This window comes from Schistocerca cancellata, chromosome 5 (assembly GCF_023864275.1).
Source record: "Schistocerca cancellata isolate TAMUIC-IGC-003103 chromosome 5, iqSchCanc2.1, whole genome shotgun sequence".
NCBI lineage: Eukaryota > Metazoa > Arthropoda > Insecta > Orthoptera > Acrididae > Schistocerca > Schistocerca cancellata.
The window spans coordinates 545,796,277-545,815,002 of record NC_064630.1 but is presented as its reverse complement, the minus strand read 5'-3'; the positions used below and the strand labels follow the sequence as shown (position 1 = coordinate 545,815,002).

Sequence of the window (18,726 nt, the reverse complement as noted above, 5' to 3'; positions counted from 1 at the left end):
ATTCAATGGGGAAAGTTGAAAATTTGTGCCAGATTGGGATTCGGACCTGGATCTCCTGGTGACTAGGCACAGGCACTGACCACTGCGCCATCCAGACACAGTGCTCATCGCAACTACACGGGCTAGCACGCCTCCCGTCAGAACGAAGTCTCATCCCATCCACACACTACTAACGTTGGGGCCCTGACCATTATCCTCGATACAAATTACATCATCAGTGGAAAAATCAGTCATGGGTCAGTTTTTGACATTTTGCACGACGCCTTGAACATGACAAAGGCCAAACACTCATACATGCTGCTTATTTGTACTATCAAATTTTGATTCACTCGTCCTCCTCCTCCATCTCCCCCCTCCCCTCTCCATACCCCCAGAACCATATTACCTGAGTGACTTTTACCTGTTTACTCGTATGAGGAGTCATTTCCATACTGACTGTTTTTCGAGGTGAAACATTTACTGAAAAGTCACAATAAAGAATTCTACAATCAAGCTCTTCAGTCAGTCATCAATAGTTCGGAAAAAATGTGTCGCATCGAAGGGTGAATACGGAGACAAAATCAGTGCGTTTCAATGATGGAAGCTTTTTTCGAGGCGAATACTTCATATTATATCTAGAACTTTGCTTCCGGCCTTTTTTTATCGAAGTTCGAAGCGTTATTGTGAAGAACTTACAAAAAATACTATTCAAAGTATTGACCATCCCTGGCCTCTACTTTCTCCCATCTTTCGGAAAACATACGAGTTCCGCAACGAAAGAACTGGACGTATTTTGAGGAGATCCACGAACTGATCCAATTTTGCACGTGTTCGTGTGACCGGAAGTGCTGGTCTTCCCATTGATCGAAAAAGGCGGTAATCAGAGGGAGCAATGTCTGGCGAATACGGCGGATGGGGTAGAACTTCCCATTTCAACGCTTCCAAAAATGTTTTGACGGGTTTTGAGACATGGGGTCTAGCAGTGTCATGCTGAAAAATCACATTTTCATTCTATTGCTGTATCGTGGGCATTTGTCTTTCAGAGTAAGGTTCAAACGCATCAGTTGCTTTCGATGACGATCTCCTGTGATTGTTCCTGTTGGCTTCGGTAGGTCTAAAAACCTTTTTCGTCCACCACAATGCCGGCCTACGACATCAGAATAACCATTTCCGAAGCGTTGAAACCATTCTCTGAACGTTCGTTCATTAATAGGTGCCATACCATAGGTCTTAACCAGCATTTTAAGAGACTCAGCCGCAGATTTCTTCACGTTAAAGCAGAAAAGTAAAACTTACAGGAAATGACGAGAGTTGTGTTCTTAAATAGACATAGGCCTACTCAAACGACAATAATTTTATGATGCAATCACAAATCGACTAATATTTTGATGGCGTTGAGTTTACAAATGTCTAAGCTTACTGTATGAGACTTACGACCTACCACCTGCATCGTCATATGCCACTGTTGCCGTCTATTTAAAAATGGCAGAAGCAAGTTTGCAGAGCTAATGGATACCCTTATTTTCAGACCTGCTGGCATGATTTTCCCTTCCGATTTCCGTTGTTCTGCAGTCAAACAAAACGTATAGCAACGGAGTGAGAAATTGCCTTACCATATTTTGTTGAGCCACAGGTGCTTTGTTGGAGTTGGAAGTGGGCGAAGTCTTCTTCATCAGTTGCATGGTCAGTTGGGAAGCAGCAACCGGTGGCATGGGTGGCATGGGTGGCGCGGGTGGCACATGCACACTGAAGGTGGCTGCGCCAGACCACCAGAAGGTGGTGCGGTCGGGCGAGTAGGTGCCCATGAGGATGATCGGCACTCGAAGCGCAGGTGCGAGAGACTCCTCGGCGGCGATCAGGAGAGAAGACATCTCGTGCACGCTGGCAAGGGACTCCGTGTCGTCGAGGTCAGCTGCGGTGCCGAGAACGGGTTGTGGGCTGGCGACGAAGAAGAGTGGCGACGAACACTGCTGTCCATCGTGTAGGTAGGTGTCTAACGTGGTGTTACCCAAGTAACGCATCTGCAGCGCGAATTTGCCGCTCCACCAGCTGATGGAGAAGTTGGCGGGGGCACCGTGAGTGAAGGTCGGGAAGGAGAAGCTGCCCTTAAGCGACGCGCCGCCCGCACCGTCGCTGACCAGCGAGCCACTCCATTGGATGCCACTGCTGAAGATGGGAACTCCGGGAGTCAAGCTCGCACCCGCAGCCAACGCTACCGTGTCGAAGGGATGGGCGGGAAGTGCGGCGGGCAGTTCTCCACTCCACCACGTCACGCCACTGCTCGTGGTCACGCTACCAGAGAGAACCGAGACCGGTACCTGGACGCGCTTCTCCTTCGGCTTGGCCACGGCCGCCAAGACGTTCAGAGCCGGAAGTGGCGGCGGAGGCGGTAGAGGCAGGATGAGCGTCGCATTGCCGTCCCAAGTGAAAAACGTCTTGTCCGGCGAGAGTATACCGTGAATCATCAAGGGGGCTCTGGGTACTCCGGGTCCCAGACCGCCGGCCACCAACAGCTGCTCGGCGTACTTCTGCACCTCCTCCGGTTTCGCCGTAGTCAGCACGAACTTGGGCTTAGTCGTCTCCAGCCTCAGCGGCGACCAGTAAGAGCCGGACATGTCGATGGTTCCGTTCTTGGTCGAATTCCACGCGAGCATGACGTCGAAAGAGAAAGTGCCACTGGACCACTCTACGGAGAAGTTGAGCGGCGGGCCGTCGTGGTATTTGGGCGCGGTGTAGGTGCCCTGGAGGCGAGCCGTGGCTGAGGACGCGTCGGCTGTGAAGTGGCCGTCCCAGTAGATGCCGCGGCCGGCGAAGAAGGGTCCCCCGGCCGGGACTGGGCCGGTGGCGGCCAGGGTGTCGAAGAGCGGCAGGGGGAGCCGCAGCGGCAGCGCGCCGCTCCACACGGTGCTGCCCGCGGCGGTGATGGAGCCTCCGGTGACGGTGCCGCCGAGGGCGACGTGCGGGATCTTGGTCTTGGTCTTGGTGGCGGGCGCGGCGGCGCGCACGGCGCTGGCGCCCTCGAACAGCGAGACGCGCGCGATGCCGGGCCGCGCGAAGGCGCCGCTCGGCCCCGCCTTCCACAGCGACCAGTCGGGGCGCGCCAGCTCGCTGCAGTTGCGACGCACGTTGTCGCCGGCTGCGGCGCGCATCACCCACGGCTGCGAGCGCGTCAGGTTGTCCGAGTTGTCGCACAGGATAGCCGCCAGGCTCGTCTTGCGCAGCTCCGCCAGTTGCTCTGTTTGCAGAAAACGTTTCGTTAGCCAAAACACAGTAGGGCGAACCTGAACGCATGCTGTATAAAGTACCGGGTGATCAAAAAGTCAGTATAAATTTGAAAACTGAATAAATCACAGAATAATGTAGATAGAGAGGTACAAATTGACACACATGCTTGTAATGACATGGGGTTTTATTAGAACAAAAAAAAATACAAAAGTTCAAAAAATGTCCGACAGATGGCTCTTCATCTGATCAGAATAGCAATAATTAGCATAACAAAGTAAGACAAAGCAAAGATGATGTTCTTTACAGGAAATGCTCAATATGTCCACCATCATTCCTCAACAATACTTGTAGTCGAGGAATAATGTTGTGATCAGCACTGTAAAGCATGTCCGGAGTTATGGTGAGGCATTGGCGTCGGATGTTGTCTTTCAGCATCCCTAGAGATGTCGGTCTGTCAAAATACACTTGCGACTTCAGGTAACCCCAAAGCCAATAATCGCACCGACTGAGGTCTGGGGACCTGGGAGGCCAAGCATGACGAAAGTGGCGGCTGAGCACACGATCATCACCAAATGACGCGCGCAAGAGATCTTTCACGCGTCTAGCAATATGGGGTGGAGTGCCATCCTGCATAAACATGTACGTTCCAGCAGGTGTTTATCAGCCAGGCTGGAGATGATGCGATTCTGTAACATACCGGCATACCTCTCACCCGTCACGGTAGCGGTTAGCGCCATCTGTCGGACATTTTGTGAACTTTTTTTTTTGGTTCTAATAAAACCCCATGTCATTCCAAGCATGTGTGTCAATTTTACCTCTCTATCTATATTATTCCGTGGTTTATTAAGGTTTCAAATTTATACTGACTTTTTAATCACACAGTACATGCTTAGATTCACCAGTTGCATTTTTTTATGAGAAGAAAACATGGCCCAAATAGGCAGCATTCTCTTTATTATCCGTCAAATGGTACGTTTCAATTGTGGGTCTTCAACCCGATTCCAAGAACCAGTGGAGACAGACGTTGACTGTGGATATTGTATCACAGACACAGTCCCTTTGACTGTGCAAAGATGTCACTAAACCCGCCAAGCCGGCCGATGTGGCGAGCAGTTGTAGGCGCTTCAGTCTGGAACCGCGGGACCGCTACGGTTGTAGATTCGAATCCTGCCTCGGGTATGGATGTGTGTGGTGTCCTAAGGTTAGTTAGGTTTAAGTAGTTCTAAGTTCTAGGGGATTAATGACCTCAGAAGTGTAGTCCCATAGTGCTCAAAGCCATTTGAGCCAAACCCGCCCAAAGATGTAAACAACCATGCAAGAGCAGCGCCCATTACACGGAGGGGCCCGACAGACGATCAGTTCCGGTTATTCCACCAGAAAGGAAGTACATGGCTCGTGTTGTCCTTAGTTCAACCATTCCTAGACGGTCAGTACGGCGGTTTTATAGCGTCCGCATTGTTGCTTTGTTCCAGGAAAGGCTCTCAACAAGGGAAGTGTCCAGGCGGCTCGGAGTGAACCAAAGCGATGTCCTTCGGACACGGAGGAGATACCGAGAGACAGGAACCGTCGATGACACGCCCCGCTCAGGCCGCTCAAATGCTACTACTGCAGTGGATGACCGCTACCTATGGCTTATGGCTCGGAGGAACCCTGACAACAGCGCCACCGTATTGAATAATGCTTTTCGTGCAGCCACAGGACGTCGTGTTACGACTCAAACTGTGCGCAATAGGCTGCATTATGCGCAACTTCACTTCTGACGTCAATGGCGAGGTCCATCTTTGCAGCCACGACACTATGCAGCGTGGTAAAGATAGGCCCAATAACGTTCCGAATGGACCGCTCATGATTGGCATCACGTTCTCTTCACCGATGAGTGTCGCATATTCCTTCATCCAGACAATCGTTGGAGACGTGTTTGGAGGCGACCCGGTCAGGCTGAACGACTTAGATACACTGTACAGCGAGTGCAGCGAGGTGCATGTCCCCTACTCTTTTGGGGTGACATTATGTGGGGCCGACGCACACCGCTGGTGGTCACGGAAGGCGCCGTAACGGCTGTACGACACGTGAATGCCATCCCCCGACCGACTGTGTAACCATATCGGTGGCCTATTGCAAGGCATTCGTCTTCATGAACAACTATTTGCACCCCTATCATGCGCATCTTCTGAATGACCTCCTTCAGGATAACGACATCGCTCGATTAGAGTGGCCAGCACGTCCGCCAGACATGAACCCTATCGAACATGCCTGGGCTACATTGAAAAGGGCTTTTTATGGACGACGTGACCCACCAACCACTCTGAGGGATCTACGCCAAACCGCCGTTGAGGAGTGGGACAATCTCGACCAATAGTGCCTTGATGAAGTTGTGGATAGTATGCCACGATAAATACAGGCATGCATCAATGCAAGAGGACGTGCTACTGGGTATCAGAGGTACCGGTGTGTACAGCAGTCTGGTCTACCATCTTTGAAGGTCTCACCGTATGGTTATACAACATGCAGTGTGTGGTTTTCATGAGTAATAAAAAGGACGGATTGATTTTTATGTTGATCTCATTTCCATTTTCTGTACAGGTTCCGGGACTTTGAAAACCGAGGTGATGCAGATTTTTCTTGATATGTGTATCTTACAATTCCAACTTGATTTCACATTGTAATACATCTCTGATACACGTGGACGGATATACGAAACGGCAGAATAATGTTAACAGTGGTAGTAATGGGATGGTTGAATATGACGAGGAACAATGCAGGTAAGGCACCTGTCGCGCTGGACTGTGTGTGTTCAGTAAGGACTAGGCATCGGTGCAGGTTGTTTACGAGTTGCGCACATTTCGTATTTGTATTCAGAGGCAGAGGTCAACGTGCAATGAAAGTCCTAATGGAGTTCCAAAGAGGGCAGCTTGAGTGTGTGTGTGTGTGTGTGTGTGTGAAATCTTATGGGACATAACTGCTAAGGTCATCAGTCCCTAAGCTTACACACTACTTAACCTAAATTATCCTAAGGACAAACACATACACCCATGCCCGAGGGAGGACTCGAGCCTCCACCGGGACCAGCCGCACAGTCCATGACTGCAGCGCCTCAGACCGCTCGGCTAATCCCGCAGCTTGTGGGGGCCCGATCAGCTGGAGCATCAGTAAACAAGACAGCCAACGATTGAATGTTGCGAGAGCAGTTGTTTCAACAGTCGTGACAGCCTACATAAAACATGGAAAAACAACGTCGTGTAAACGTAATAGTGGGTGCAAATCAAAACTAAATGACAGAGACTGTCGTACGCTACCACGAATTGTGTCAAAACAGCACAAAACTACGATGGCTAATGTGACGGCAAAGCTCAGGAGTCATCTTCGAGACTCTGTATCTATCGATGCTGTCCGCCGAGAACTCCATAAAGCGAATGTTCATGGACGAGCTGCGAACCGAAGCCATTAGTGATGACAACCAACGCAAAGAAGCGTAAAACATGGTGTCAGGAGCATGAATCCTGGACGGCTGATCGATGGCAACACATCATATGGTCCGATGAGTCAATTTTTTCGATGTTTCCTACATCGGGCCGTGTTTGCATCTGGAGAACGCGAAAAGAAGCCTACAATCCCGATTGGTTGATTCCAACGGTAAAGCACGGAGGTGGAAGTGTGATGGTGTGGGCAGCCGTATCGTGGTATACTGCTGGCCCCATCGCTACTCTCAAAGGTCGTGTTACAGCCAAGAAGTACGTGAATATTTTAGGTAGTCAGGTGAACCCCACGATTCAAAAGTTGTTCCCAAACAGTGATGCCATATTTCAGGATGATAATGCACCCATCCACACAGCCAGGAGAGTACAATCAAGGTATGAAGAGCATGCAACTGAACTGCAGCGTTTTCCCTGGCCAGCACAGTCCCCGGATTTGAACACTATCGAACCCTTGTGGGCGGTATTGGAGCGCAGACTCCGGAGCAGATTTCTGACCGAAGAATGGCATAAAATTCCATTGGAGACTATACAATCATATGTCAGTAGTCCAAGAAGACTCGCAGCTGTATTACGGGTAAACGGGGCTCCAACACTCCCATGTAAGTAGAGGTGTTTACAGTCTTTTGCCTGTCTCCTGTACATCGTATTTCGTTGTGTGCGTGGCACAAAAACAATACAAGTGTATATGATTACTTAATAGTACATCGCATTCCTGTGTGTATGTGGCACAAAAACAATGCAAGAGTGTACATGATTACGTAATCATTTACACCATTGCATTATTTTTGTGCCACGTACACAACGTAATACATGGAGAGGGCTTACATCCCTTGTTGTTTTGCGTGGTACTATCACAGCACAGGTCTACATTGATGTTTTGAGCACCTTCTTACTTCCTACTGTTGAAGAGCGATTCGGAGATGGCGATTGCATCTTTCAACACGATCGAGCACCTGTTCATAATGCACGGCAGTGGCGGAGTGGTTACATGACAGTAACAGCCCTGTAATGGACTGGCCCAATACCTTAGGGATGTTTTGGAACTCCGACTTCGTGCCAAGCCTCAACGACAGACATTGATACCTCTTCTCAGTGCAGCACTCCGTGAACAGTGGGCTGCCATTCCCCAACAAACCTTCCAGCACCTGACTGCCAGCGAGAGTGCAAGCTGTCATCAGGGATAAGGGTGGCCCAGCACCACATTGAATTCCAGCATTACAGATAGAGGGCGCCACTAACCTGTAAGTAATTTTCAGCCAGGCGTCCGGATACTTTTGATCACAAAGTGTAGTTCGAGTCTTCGGGTACCCAAGATGAACTGTTTACAATATCGTGGCCAAATATAATGCTTCGGAGAAGTATGGTTCACTTCGTAGGTGTTGTGTCCAGAGAGGGTGATATAATTCCGCCACATTCCTTTGAAAAGGGACAAAGAAGAAGTGTATCTGCAAGTTTTGACGAATGCCGTGTGACCGTGGTTGGTAATTGTGGTCTCTGGGAGGCAATATGACTTTCAGCAGGACTGTGCGCCGGCTCATACGAGCCACTGAGTCCAAAACTGGCTCTCGGATAACGTTGACACGTTCTGGTCAAAGGAGTTCTGGCCCCCGAATAGCATAATCGAAAGAGTTACTAATAAGACGAGGTACCCTAATGTCGAATCTCTACGCGCCACTATAGAAGCAGCATTCGCGAATACGGACAGTGCTGTTTTAAAGACTGTGTGCGATCATTTCAGAACGAGATATCGCTACTTATATGTAAAAGGATTTTAATTTGTATTTTGTTTTAATCAGTGTGGTTTTTAAAAAAGTTTGCTTTGTCCTGATTTAAGCGCCGCACCTTGTACATGTGTGTTGATATTACAGTAAAGATTGGTGTTTCCCTTTTTTGCAGAATTTGATAATGTGATAATACAGTTCGGAGATATGTCGTGTTAGATAAATCTCACATTTTTGAAAACTGGGATGTACACCCAAGTACCAAAAAAACTGGTATAGGGATGAGTGTTTAAACAGAGAGATATGTGTATATCAGAATACGGCGCTGCGATCGGCACGCCTATATAAAACAAGTCTCTGTAGCAGTTGTTAAATTGTTACTGCTGTTACAATGGCAGGTTTTCAAGATTTAAGAGAGTTTGAACGTGGTGTTATAGATGGCGCACGGGCGATGGGACACAGCATCTACGAGGTAGGGATGAAGTGAGGATTTTCCCGCACAACCATTTCACGAACGTACCGTGAAAATCAGGAATCTGGTAAAACATCAAATCTCCGACATCGCTGGGGCCGGAAAAAGATACTGCAAAAACGGGACCAACGACGACTGAAGAGAATCGCTCAGAGTGACAGAAGTGCAACCCTTTCGCTAATTGCTAAAGATTTCAATGCTGGGTCATGAAGAAGTGTCAGCGTGTGAACCATTCAACGAAACATCATGGAGATGGGCTTTCGAAGCCGAAGGCCTACTCGTGTACCCTTGATGGCTATCAACACCGACATTGAACTGTTGATAACTAGAAACATGTTGCCTGTTCGGACGAGTCTCGTTTCAAATTGTATCGGGCGGATGAACGTGTACGGGTATGAAGACAACCTCATGAATCCATGGATCCTGCATGTCAACAGGGGACTGTTCAAGTTGGCGAAGGCTCCCTAATGGTGTTGGGCGTGTGCAGTTGGAGTGATATGGGACCCCTGATACATCTAGATACGAGTCTGAAAGGTGACACGTACGTAAGCATCCTGTCTGATCACCTACATCCATTGATGTCCATTGTGTATTGCGACGTCATTGGGCAGTTCCAGCAGGACAATTCGACACCCCACACGTCCAGCATTGCAACAGAGTGGCTAATACTATTTTTGTAAAAAATACAGTTTTCATTCTGCATGTGTCAAAATTTTACAGCGTGTAGATACATCCTTCCCGCTTGTTTTGAAACTTAGCTCAACCTGTTCCCGTGAGTGGTGCCGTCACAGCATGTCTTCAAGATGGATGCTACACTTGACGTTCGTCAGAAGCAAACTCCCCAGACATGAACATTATTGAGCATAATGAGATTTTCACTCTGCAGCGGAGTGTACCCTGATATGGAACTTCCTGGCAGATTAAAACTGTGTGCCGGACCGAGACTCGAACTCGGGACCTTTGTCTTCCGCGGGGAAGTGCTCTACCATCTGAGCTACCCAAGCACGACTAACGCCCCGTCCTCACAGCTTTACTTCTGCCATTACCTCGTCTCCTACCTTCCAAACTTTACAGAAGCTCTCCTGCGAACCTTGCAGAACTAGCACTTTTGAAAGAAAGAATATTGCGGAGACCTGGCTTAGCCACAGCCTGGGGGATGTTTGCAGAATGAGATTTTCACTCTGCAGTGGAGTGTGCGTTGATATGAAACTTCCTGGCAGATTAAAACTGTGTGTCGGAAGGTAGAAGATGAGGTACTGGCAGAAGTAAAGCTGTGAGGACGGAGCGTGAGCCCTCCTTCGGTAGCTTAGATGGTAGAGCACTTGCCCGCGAAAGGTAAAGGTCCCGAGTTCGAGTCTCGGTCTGGCACACAGTTTTAATCTGCCAGGAAGTTTCATTATTGAGCACATCTGGGCTGCCTTGCAACGTGCTGTTCAGAAGCGATCTCCACCCCTTCGTACTCTTACAGATTTATGGACAGCCCTGCAAGATTCATGGTGTCAGTTCCCTCCAGAACTACTTGAGACATTAGTCGAGTCCTTGGCACGTCGTGCTGCGGCACTTCCAGGTGCTCGCGGGGGCCCTACACGATATTAGGCAGGTGTAGCAGTTTCTTTGGCTCTTCAGTATCATAATCCCCGTAGAGATATTTTTGGATTGTATTTAAGCTGAAGCAAAAACTATACCAATGGTTTAACACGTCGCCTTGACACTTGGCGACAGGAGGAGCTTACCAGGTGTGAAGGCCTGCGGCTGCTGCGAGGTCTCGTACCAGTAGCGGTCGCCCTGCTTGAGACGAATGAACTGGTCCGTGATGAGGCAGGTGGCGGTGGGCCCCAGCAACGAGCCGTCCAGCGGGATCTCGGACAGCATGCCCGTGTACAGGTCCACGTCGCCCACGGTCCTGCAACGACAACGGCGGCTCTCTGTGAAACTCAGATCGGCAGTACCTGACGGCTAGTGCAGTAAGCTGGAAGCAATGGCGGGCCCCTACTTGTACAGCGCGGAGAGCCTGCTGATGCTGTCCGGGTCGATGACGCCGGCCAGGTCGGAGAAGTCGAGGGGCTTCGGGAAGCCGCAGAACTCGCGCCACGCCGGGTAGCCCGGCAGGCCGTGGTCGCGGCCGCGCTGGATGTTGAGCGACACGAGGTCCAGGCCGTGGCGCGCCGGCGCCGTCGCGTTGCCTTGCGCGAACAGCTTCTGCGTCAGCTGCAACCACGACGGGGCAATCCGCAACGCTAACCCTTTCCCATCACATTCCAAATACAGTAATGAATTATACACAACAGCTAATACGGGGATGTAGTGCACTTTTAGTTCATTACACTACTGGCCATTAAAATTGCTACACGAAGAAGAAATGCAGATGATGAACGGGTATTCATTGGACAAATATATTATGCTGGAACTGACGTGTGATTACATTTTCACGAAATTTGGGTGCATAGATTATGAGAAATCAGTACCCAGAACAACCACCTCTGGCCGTAATAACGGCCTTGATACGCCTGGGCATTGAGTAACACACAGCTTGGATGGCGTGTACAGGTACAGCTGCCCATGCAGCTTCAACACGATACCACAGTTCAACAAGAGTAGTGACTGGCATATTGTGACGAGCCAGTTGCTCGGCCACCATTGACAAGACGTTTTCAGTTGGTGAGAGATCTGGAGAATGTGCTGGCAAGAGCAGCAGTCGAACATTATCTTCATCCAGAAAAGCCCGTACAGGACCTGCAACATGCGGTCGTGCATTATGCTGCTGAAATGTAGGGTTTCGCAGTGATCGAATGAAGGGTAGAGCCACGGGTAATAATATATCTGAAATGTAACGTCCACTGCTCAAAGTGCCGTCAATGCGGACAAGAGGTGACCGAGACATGTAACCAGTGGCACCCCATACCATCACACCAGGTGATACGCCAGTATGGTGATGACTAATACATGCTTCCAATATGCGTTCACCTTAGTGTCACCAAACACTGGTGCGACCGTCATGATCCTGTAAAAATAACCTGGATTCATCCGAAAAAATGACGTTTTGCCATTCGTGCACCCAGGTTCGTCGCTGAGTACACCATCGCAGCCGCTCCTGTCTGTGACGTAGCGTCAAGGGTAACCGCAGCCATCGTCTCCGAGCTGATAGTCCATGCTACTGCAAACGTCGTCGAACTGTTCGTGCAGATGGTTAATGTCATGCAAACGTCCCCATCTGTTGACACAGAGATCGAGATGGGGCTGCACGGTCCGTTACAGCCATGCAGATAAGATTCCTGTCATCTTGACAGCTAGTGATACGAGGCCGTTGGGATCCAGCATGGCATTCCGTATTACCCTCTTGAAACCACCGATTCCATATTCTGCTAACAGTCATTGAATCTCGACCAATGTGAGCAGCAATATCGCGATACGATATACAGCAATCGCGATAGGCTACAATCCGACCTTTATCAAAGGGGGAAGCGTGATGGTACGCATTTCTCCTCCTTACACGAGGCATCACAACGATGTTTCACCAGGCAACGCCAGTCAACTGCTGTTTGTGTATGAGAAATCGGTGGAAACTTTCCTCATGTCAGCACATTGTCACCACCGGCCCAAACCTTGTGTGAATGCTCTGAAAAGCTAATTATTTGCATATCACAGCGTCTTATTCTTGTCGGTTAAATTTCGCGTCTGTAGCACGTCATCTTCGTGGTGTAGCAATTTTAATGGCCAGTAGTGTATTATGAGGCTTAAGCTACGTTTTCCTAGTCGCGGAAATTCATCGCAGCGTGCTGTGAAACACGTTTGCGTCTTTCGCTGTACGATGCGTGCTGCAGGGCGCCGCGTGATACGTTTTCCTAGGCGTGGGGCCGTATGTGCCAAAACATAAAAAATGAACCCCGGTGTTTTTTTACGAGGGTCACTCCAAAATAAATAGACACTATTTTTGTAAAAATGCAGTTTCCATTCTGCATGTGTGAAAGTTTTAAAGTGTGTAGATACATCCATCCCGCTTGTATTGAAACTTAGCTCAACCTATTCCCGTGAGTGGCGCCGTCACAGCATGTCTTCAAGATAGCTGCTACACTTGACGTTCGTCAGAAGCAAAGTGCTGTCATAGAATTCCTGTGCTGTGAAAACGAGACAGTGGGAAACATGCACAAGAGGTTGAAAAAGGTGTATGGAGATGCTGCTGTCGATCGCTGTACAGGAAAGCAGGTTACGTGATGAAAGCGAGCACGGCAATATTGAGGATTGTCCTCGCAGCGGCACACCTCGTACTGCACACACTCCAGACAGCGTGCAGAGAGTTAACGAACTGGTGACTGCTGAGAGACGCATCACAGTGAACGAATTGTCACGCTACGTTGAGATAGGGGAAGGAAGTGTTTGCAGAATACTGAAAGTGTTGGCGTTAGAAAAGGTTTGTGCCAGGTGGGTTTCCAGGATGCTGACAGTGGCTCACAAAGAAACAAGAAAAACGGTATTCAGCGAACTTTTGGAACAGTACGCGAATGGTGGAGATGAATTTCTTGGAAGAATTGTGACAGGTGATGAAACATGGTTCCATCATTTTTCACCAGAGACGAAGAGGCAATCAATGGAGTGCCATCATGCAAATTCACCAAGGAAAAAAATAATCAAAACCACACCTTCTGCCGGAAAAGTTATGGCTATGGTGTTTTTCGATTCCGAAGGACTCTTGCTTGTGGGCATCATGCCAAGTGGAACCACCATAAATTCTGATGCATATGTGACGACACTGAAGAAACTTCAAGCTCTACTGAGTCGTGTTCTACCACATCGGTAAAAGCAGGATGTTTTGCTGTTGCATGACAATGATGGCCACATCTCAGTCAAAAAACCATGGAAGCGATCACAAAACTCGGATGGACAACACTGAAACACCCGCCTTACAGTCCTGACCTGGCTCCATGTGACTATCATCTCTTTGGGGAACTGAAAGACTCTCTTCGTGGAACAAGGTTTGAAGATGATGACTCCCTTGTGGACGCTGCCAAACACTGGCTCCAACAGGTTGGTCCAAAATTTTCCCGTGCGGGTATACAGGTGCTCGTTCCAAGATGGCGTAAGGCAGTTGAGAGGGATGGAAATTATTTGGAGAAATGAAAATATTGTTCCTAAAGGATGTATCTACACACTGCAAAACTTTCAAACATTTAGAATAAAAGATGGATTAAAAAAAATAGTGTGCATTTCTTTTGGAGTGACCCTCGTATAATTTGACAACTGTACAATACAGTGTTGCGAGAACTACCTTCTGACACCATTTTTATTCTATCAAAATCTTGTACTATTGAAATCGAGAAACATTTAAGCTTTTAAGAAAAGGTGACTTTTCGCGCTACGGTTTGTCGTATAAGAACATAATTTTATTCGGTCTCTGTTGGTCCTTGGTGGTCAGGGAACATCGGCTGGTTAAGTAACTGTCACTGTCAATGAAATTCACCAACAGCCGCGTATCTTAAGACGTTACTTTCTTTTATTTTGAAGGCTAACAGTTTCAGTATTTTACTATGCCAGTTTCAGGCTGGAATTGCTATCAACTCTTCGATTGAAGCGCTAGTGTAACGACTGAATTCACGACATCCAGCGATTTATGGCTCTATATGACATTTTCGTTCAATTGGAGAGATGCATATGGGACATGATGATGGCATAGTGAAATGCTGGAGAAATAATGACGTCATTTTAAAATTTAACGACAGAAAAATTCAGTATAAACAATATTTTTCGTAAACGTACTTTCATCATTTGCTAAAATACCTCGTTCGTTAGGTTCAGAGTTATAAAATTTCAAACCATCGGAAGATCGGCACTCTACTTTTTGCAACATATACCTGACCATGCATAAAAACACGATGCCTTAATAAAATCCCATCTTCTTTGAATATTTTTCCCTGTGACTTACTAATGGTAACTGTAAATGCAGGAGTAATTTGGAATTGTCGTCTTTGAAACTGGAAAGGTAAAATAGTACCGGAATAAGCAGTATTTATACGCGAAATGAAAATTCGCTATTTTGTGCGACTCTAGTTAACATTTGGCAGTCAGTAACATCATTACATAAATATGTAAGATGAATTTTGGTTCCGAAAGTAAACGAAAACACGACGCCAATATACAACGTTATCTACAGTCTCTAGTGCCCCCGAAGGCTTCGTTACTACGATGTTCCGTTTTCCACTGATGACATGACAACATCAACGACCTAGCACCGTTGTAGCTGCATGGTATGCTTATGTTACTGCTAATCAACAATCTGCAACATTTAAACATGAGCGTGCCTGGAATGCGATATATTGTGATATAGCTTGTAGGTAACTGTTTTACACACACTGCCGCTTGAAAATCCAAGCACAACTTTACTTCTTAAACGTAACACGAATGGCTTCTTTCACTCCCGATGCCTTTCATTATATTCTCAGGCATTTCTTCAGGAAGCACCTCCAGCTCTCTGCCGATTGCAATTTTTAGCTCATCAGTATCGTGGCGCCGCCGTGGGAAAGCGTTTGCTTGAGATTATCCGAAAGAAAAGAAAATCTGTGGTTGAAAGATAAGATCACGCCGGCCATAGGACATCACAGTACTGTGAGAGGAAATTGGCAGCTCGGTGCGGTCACTGAATTACCGGCCGTATGGTCTGTAGCTTAAAAAAAATTATAAACAATGCAACACTTGTGCATGTCTACAGCTTTAATTTTTTAACATCATAAGGCTTCCTAAATAGAAGTTTTATTACCTAGTTCGCCGTTGATACATATACTGATTACTAGTTTTACAAAAAGTTATACTGCCATCTTTACACTAATATAGAGATAGCTCTCCAACTGACAATGTAAGGTAATAACTTTAAGTTTTTAGATTGCTACGTTAGCAATGGTATAGGCAAGAATATATAAAATAAGATTAACAAATATTAATTAATAGACGGAATGAAAAAAAATTTTAGAACAAAATGCGGAAGAAACAAAAATTATAATTTTATAAAACCATAGTTGTATTGCTATATGTAAGTGAGGCATGAATCTCTAAAAAAGTAAAATATCCAGCATTAATGAGGTTTCTAAGGAAAGTTAGAGGTGTTACTAGGGAAGACCATACAAGAAATGAAGATATTACGAGTCAACTAGATATTTACAACATTAATGAAAAGACTGAAGAATCAGTTACAAAGAATGAGTGTAGAGAGAATCCCAAGTCAGGCCATGCCTTATCAGTCAAAAGGATGAAGAAGATCCAGAACGAGGGGGCTGTGGAAAGTGAAAACGAAATACGCACGAATACTTGTACCTTGAAGTGCAGAAGAAGAAGAACAAGAATAAGAAGAAGATAGGTTGTAGCCCCTTCTTGCTGAAACTGCATTGCGTTTACAAGGCAATGTCCCTTGAGCTGTGGATTGAAGAATCGTTAACCATGACCGCATAACACTCGGAACTGTCACTCACTCGCCTGCTGTCATCGTCTTCGAAAAAGGAAAAAAAAAAGACATACGACCGTCGATTTTAAAGGACTGTCTAATAACACACCAAACGACAGCCTATGAGCTTCAATGGGCCTTTTAATGAATAAGTTGCGGGTTTGTGTCCGAGTAATAACGAAAATTTTGTTTATCGACAAACACATTCAGATGAATTTTTCCTCATCACACATCACAAGATGTATCAGAAACGCGTCGTCCTCATCAGTTCTGTCGAGTAACGTTAAACAGAAATTGCAACTACTCACTTTATCTCCCTGTTAAGGCACTTGCAACTTATAAGGATGAAACTTTAAATCCTGTTTCAGAATCCTCTGCAAAGAAGTACGACGGATTTTTAATGTTCTGGAATGGCGACGAATAGATCGCTTTGGTTTCGTTGCAGAGCTGCAAGAACTCGTTGGATAATTTCAGGCATTCGTAGTGTCATTTCAGGTCCCTTATCATTCACACTGCTTAGAGAACACGCCTTACGTTGTTGTTTTATCCATCTGGATATTGTCCTTCAGCCCGGAAAACGGAAATGGCCGTCTCTTCCACGTCGCATTGAGCGTTGGACAACCGCAAAGCTCTGGGCACAACCGAACTTCTCCACTGCCTCAGTGTGCACTTGTGCTCGCCAATGTTCCATACTGAACTGAACGGTATACTTACTGTATGGGACCGATTAGATGCAGATAGTCCGAACACATATACATCTCGCCAGGGTGACTAACTGAAACAGTCATATTTCTCTTGGGCCACCCTATATAAACAGGGGGTATAGCCATCTGTGAAAGATGTAATAACCCCAGAGCCACCCACCTGTACATAATATTTTGTGGCCATATGGCAGTAGCCAAATCAGGCAGTCTATTTGATTCGTGTACCAAACATTAGAGGCACATCGAGTACAGGAATGTACAGGGTCTAGTCGCATTAATGTGAGTGGCCTATGTTCGACGTCAACGTGAAACAACCACACACTGAAAGTACACTCATGCTCATAAATTAAGGATAATGTTGATACATGGTGAAACAACGCTCTGGTGGGCGGTTTGCGGGTTTAAATCACCGCGGGGTATGACCATGTGGCACTGGCAGCAGTCCACATACGCAAAGGTGTGTTGGTGCATGTCAGAGTACGGTGCAGCTAGTAAGTGTGTAGACGTTTTCAGACATGCTAATGGTGACTGTGTGTTGAAAATGGCTCAAAGAACACATACTGATGACGTTATGAGGGGTAGAATACTAGGGCGACTGGAGGCTCTTCAAACACAGCAGATCGTAGCACGGGCCCTCCGTGTGCCACAAAGTCTCATCTCAAGATTATGGCAACGATTCCAGCAGACAGGAAACGTGTCCAGGCGCTACAGTACGGGACGTCCACAGTGTACAACACCACAAGAAGACCGATATCTCACCATCAGTGCCTGCAGACTGCCACGGAGTACTGCAGATAGCCTTGCTCGGGACCTTACTGCAGCCACTGGAACAGTTGTCTCCAGACACGCAGTCTACTGACGACTGAACAGACTTGGTTTATTCGCCCAGAGACCTGCAAGGTGCATTCCACTGACCCCTGGTCACAGGAGCGCCCGTAAAGTCTGGTGTCAAGAAGACAGTACATGGTCACTGGAACAGTGGTCCCAGGTTATTTTCACGGATGAGCCCAGTTATAGTCTGAACAGTGATTCTCGCCGGGTTTTCATCTGGCGTGAACCACGAACCAGATACCAACCCCTTAATGTCCTTGAAAGAAACCTGTATGGTAGTGGTGATTTGATGGTGTGGGGTTGAGTTATGATTGGGTGCACGTACACTCCTGCATGTCTTTGACAGAGGAAGTGTGACAGGTCAGATGTATCTGGACGTCATTTTACACCAGCATGTCCGCCTTTTCAGGGGTGCAGTGGGTCCCTCCTTCCTCCTGATGGATGACAACGCACGGCGCCACCGAGCTGCCATTGTGGAGGAGAACCTTGAAACAGAAGATATCAGCCGAATGGAGTGGCCTGCCTGATCTGCAGACCTAAATCCCATCTAGCACGTCTGGGATGCTCTCAGTCGACGGATAGCTAGCTGCACGTCTTGACAGCCCTAGGACACTTCAGGATCTCCGACAGGCACTTGCGCAAGAATGGGATGCTATACTCCAGCAGCTGCTCGACCACCTAATCCAGAGTATGCCAACCCGTTATGCGGCCTATGTACGTGTGCATGGTGATCATATCCCATATTTATGTCGGGGCGCATGCGCAGGAAACAGTGGCGTTTTGTAGCACATGGGTTCGGGGCGGTTTTCTCAACTTATCACCAATACCATGGACTTACAGATCTGTGTCGTGTGTGTTCCCTATGTGCCTATGCTATTAGCGCCAGTTTTGT

At 47.4% G+C, this 18,726-nt stretch overlaps 1 protein-coding gene across 1 annotated transcript in view; it reads right to left on the bottom strand.

Moving 5' to 3' along the window:
- The window catches only part of LOC126188670 (uncharacterized), a 202,231-nt gene that overhangs the window by 10,000 nt on the left and 173,505 nt on the right, over window positions 1-18,726 (bottom strand). Inside the window, exons 13-15 of the mRNA XM_049930275.1 lie at window positions 10,867-11,081; window positions 10,607-10,776; window positions 1,593-3,214 (exon numbers count right to left, since the gene is read on the bottom strand). Of these exons, the coding sequence (XP_049786232.1) occupies window positions 1,593-3,214; window positions 10,607-10,776; window positions 10,867-11,081 (2,007 nt within the window). The remainder of the gene's footprint in view (window positions 1-1,592; window positions 3,215-10,606; window positions 10,777-10,866; window positions 11,082-18,726) is intronic.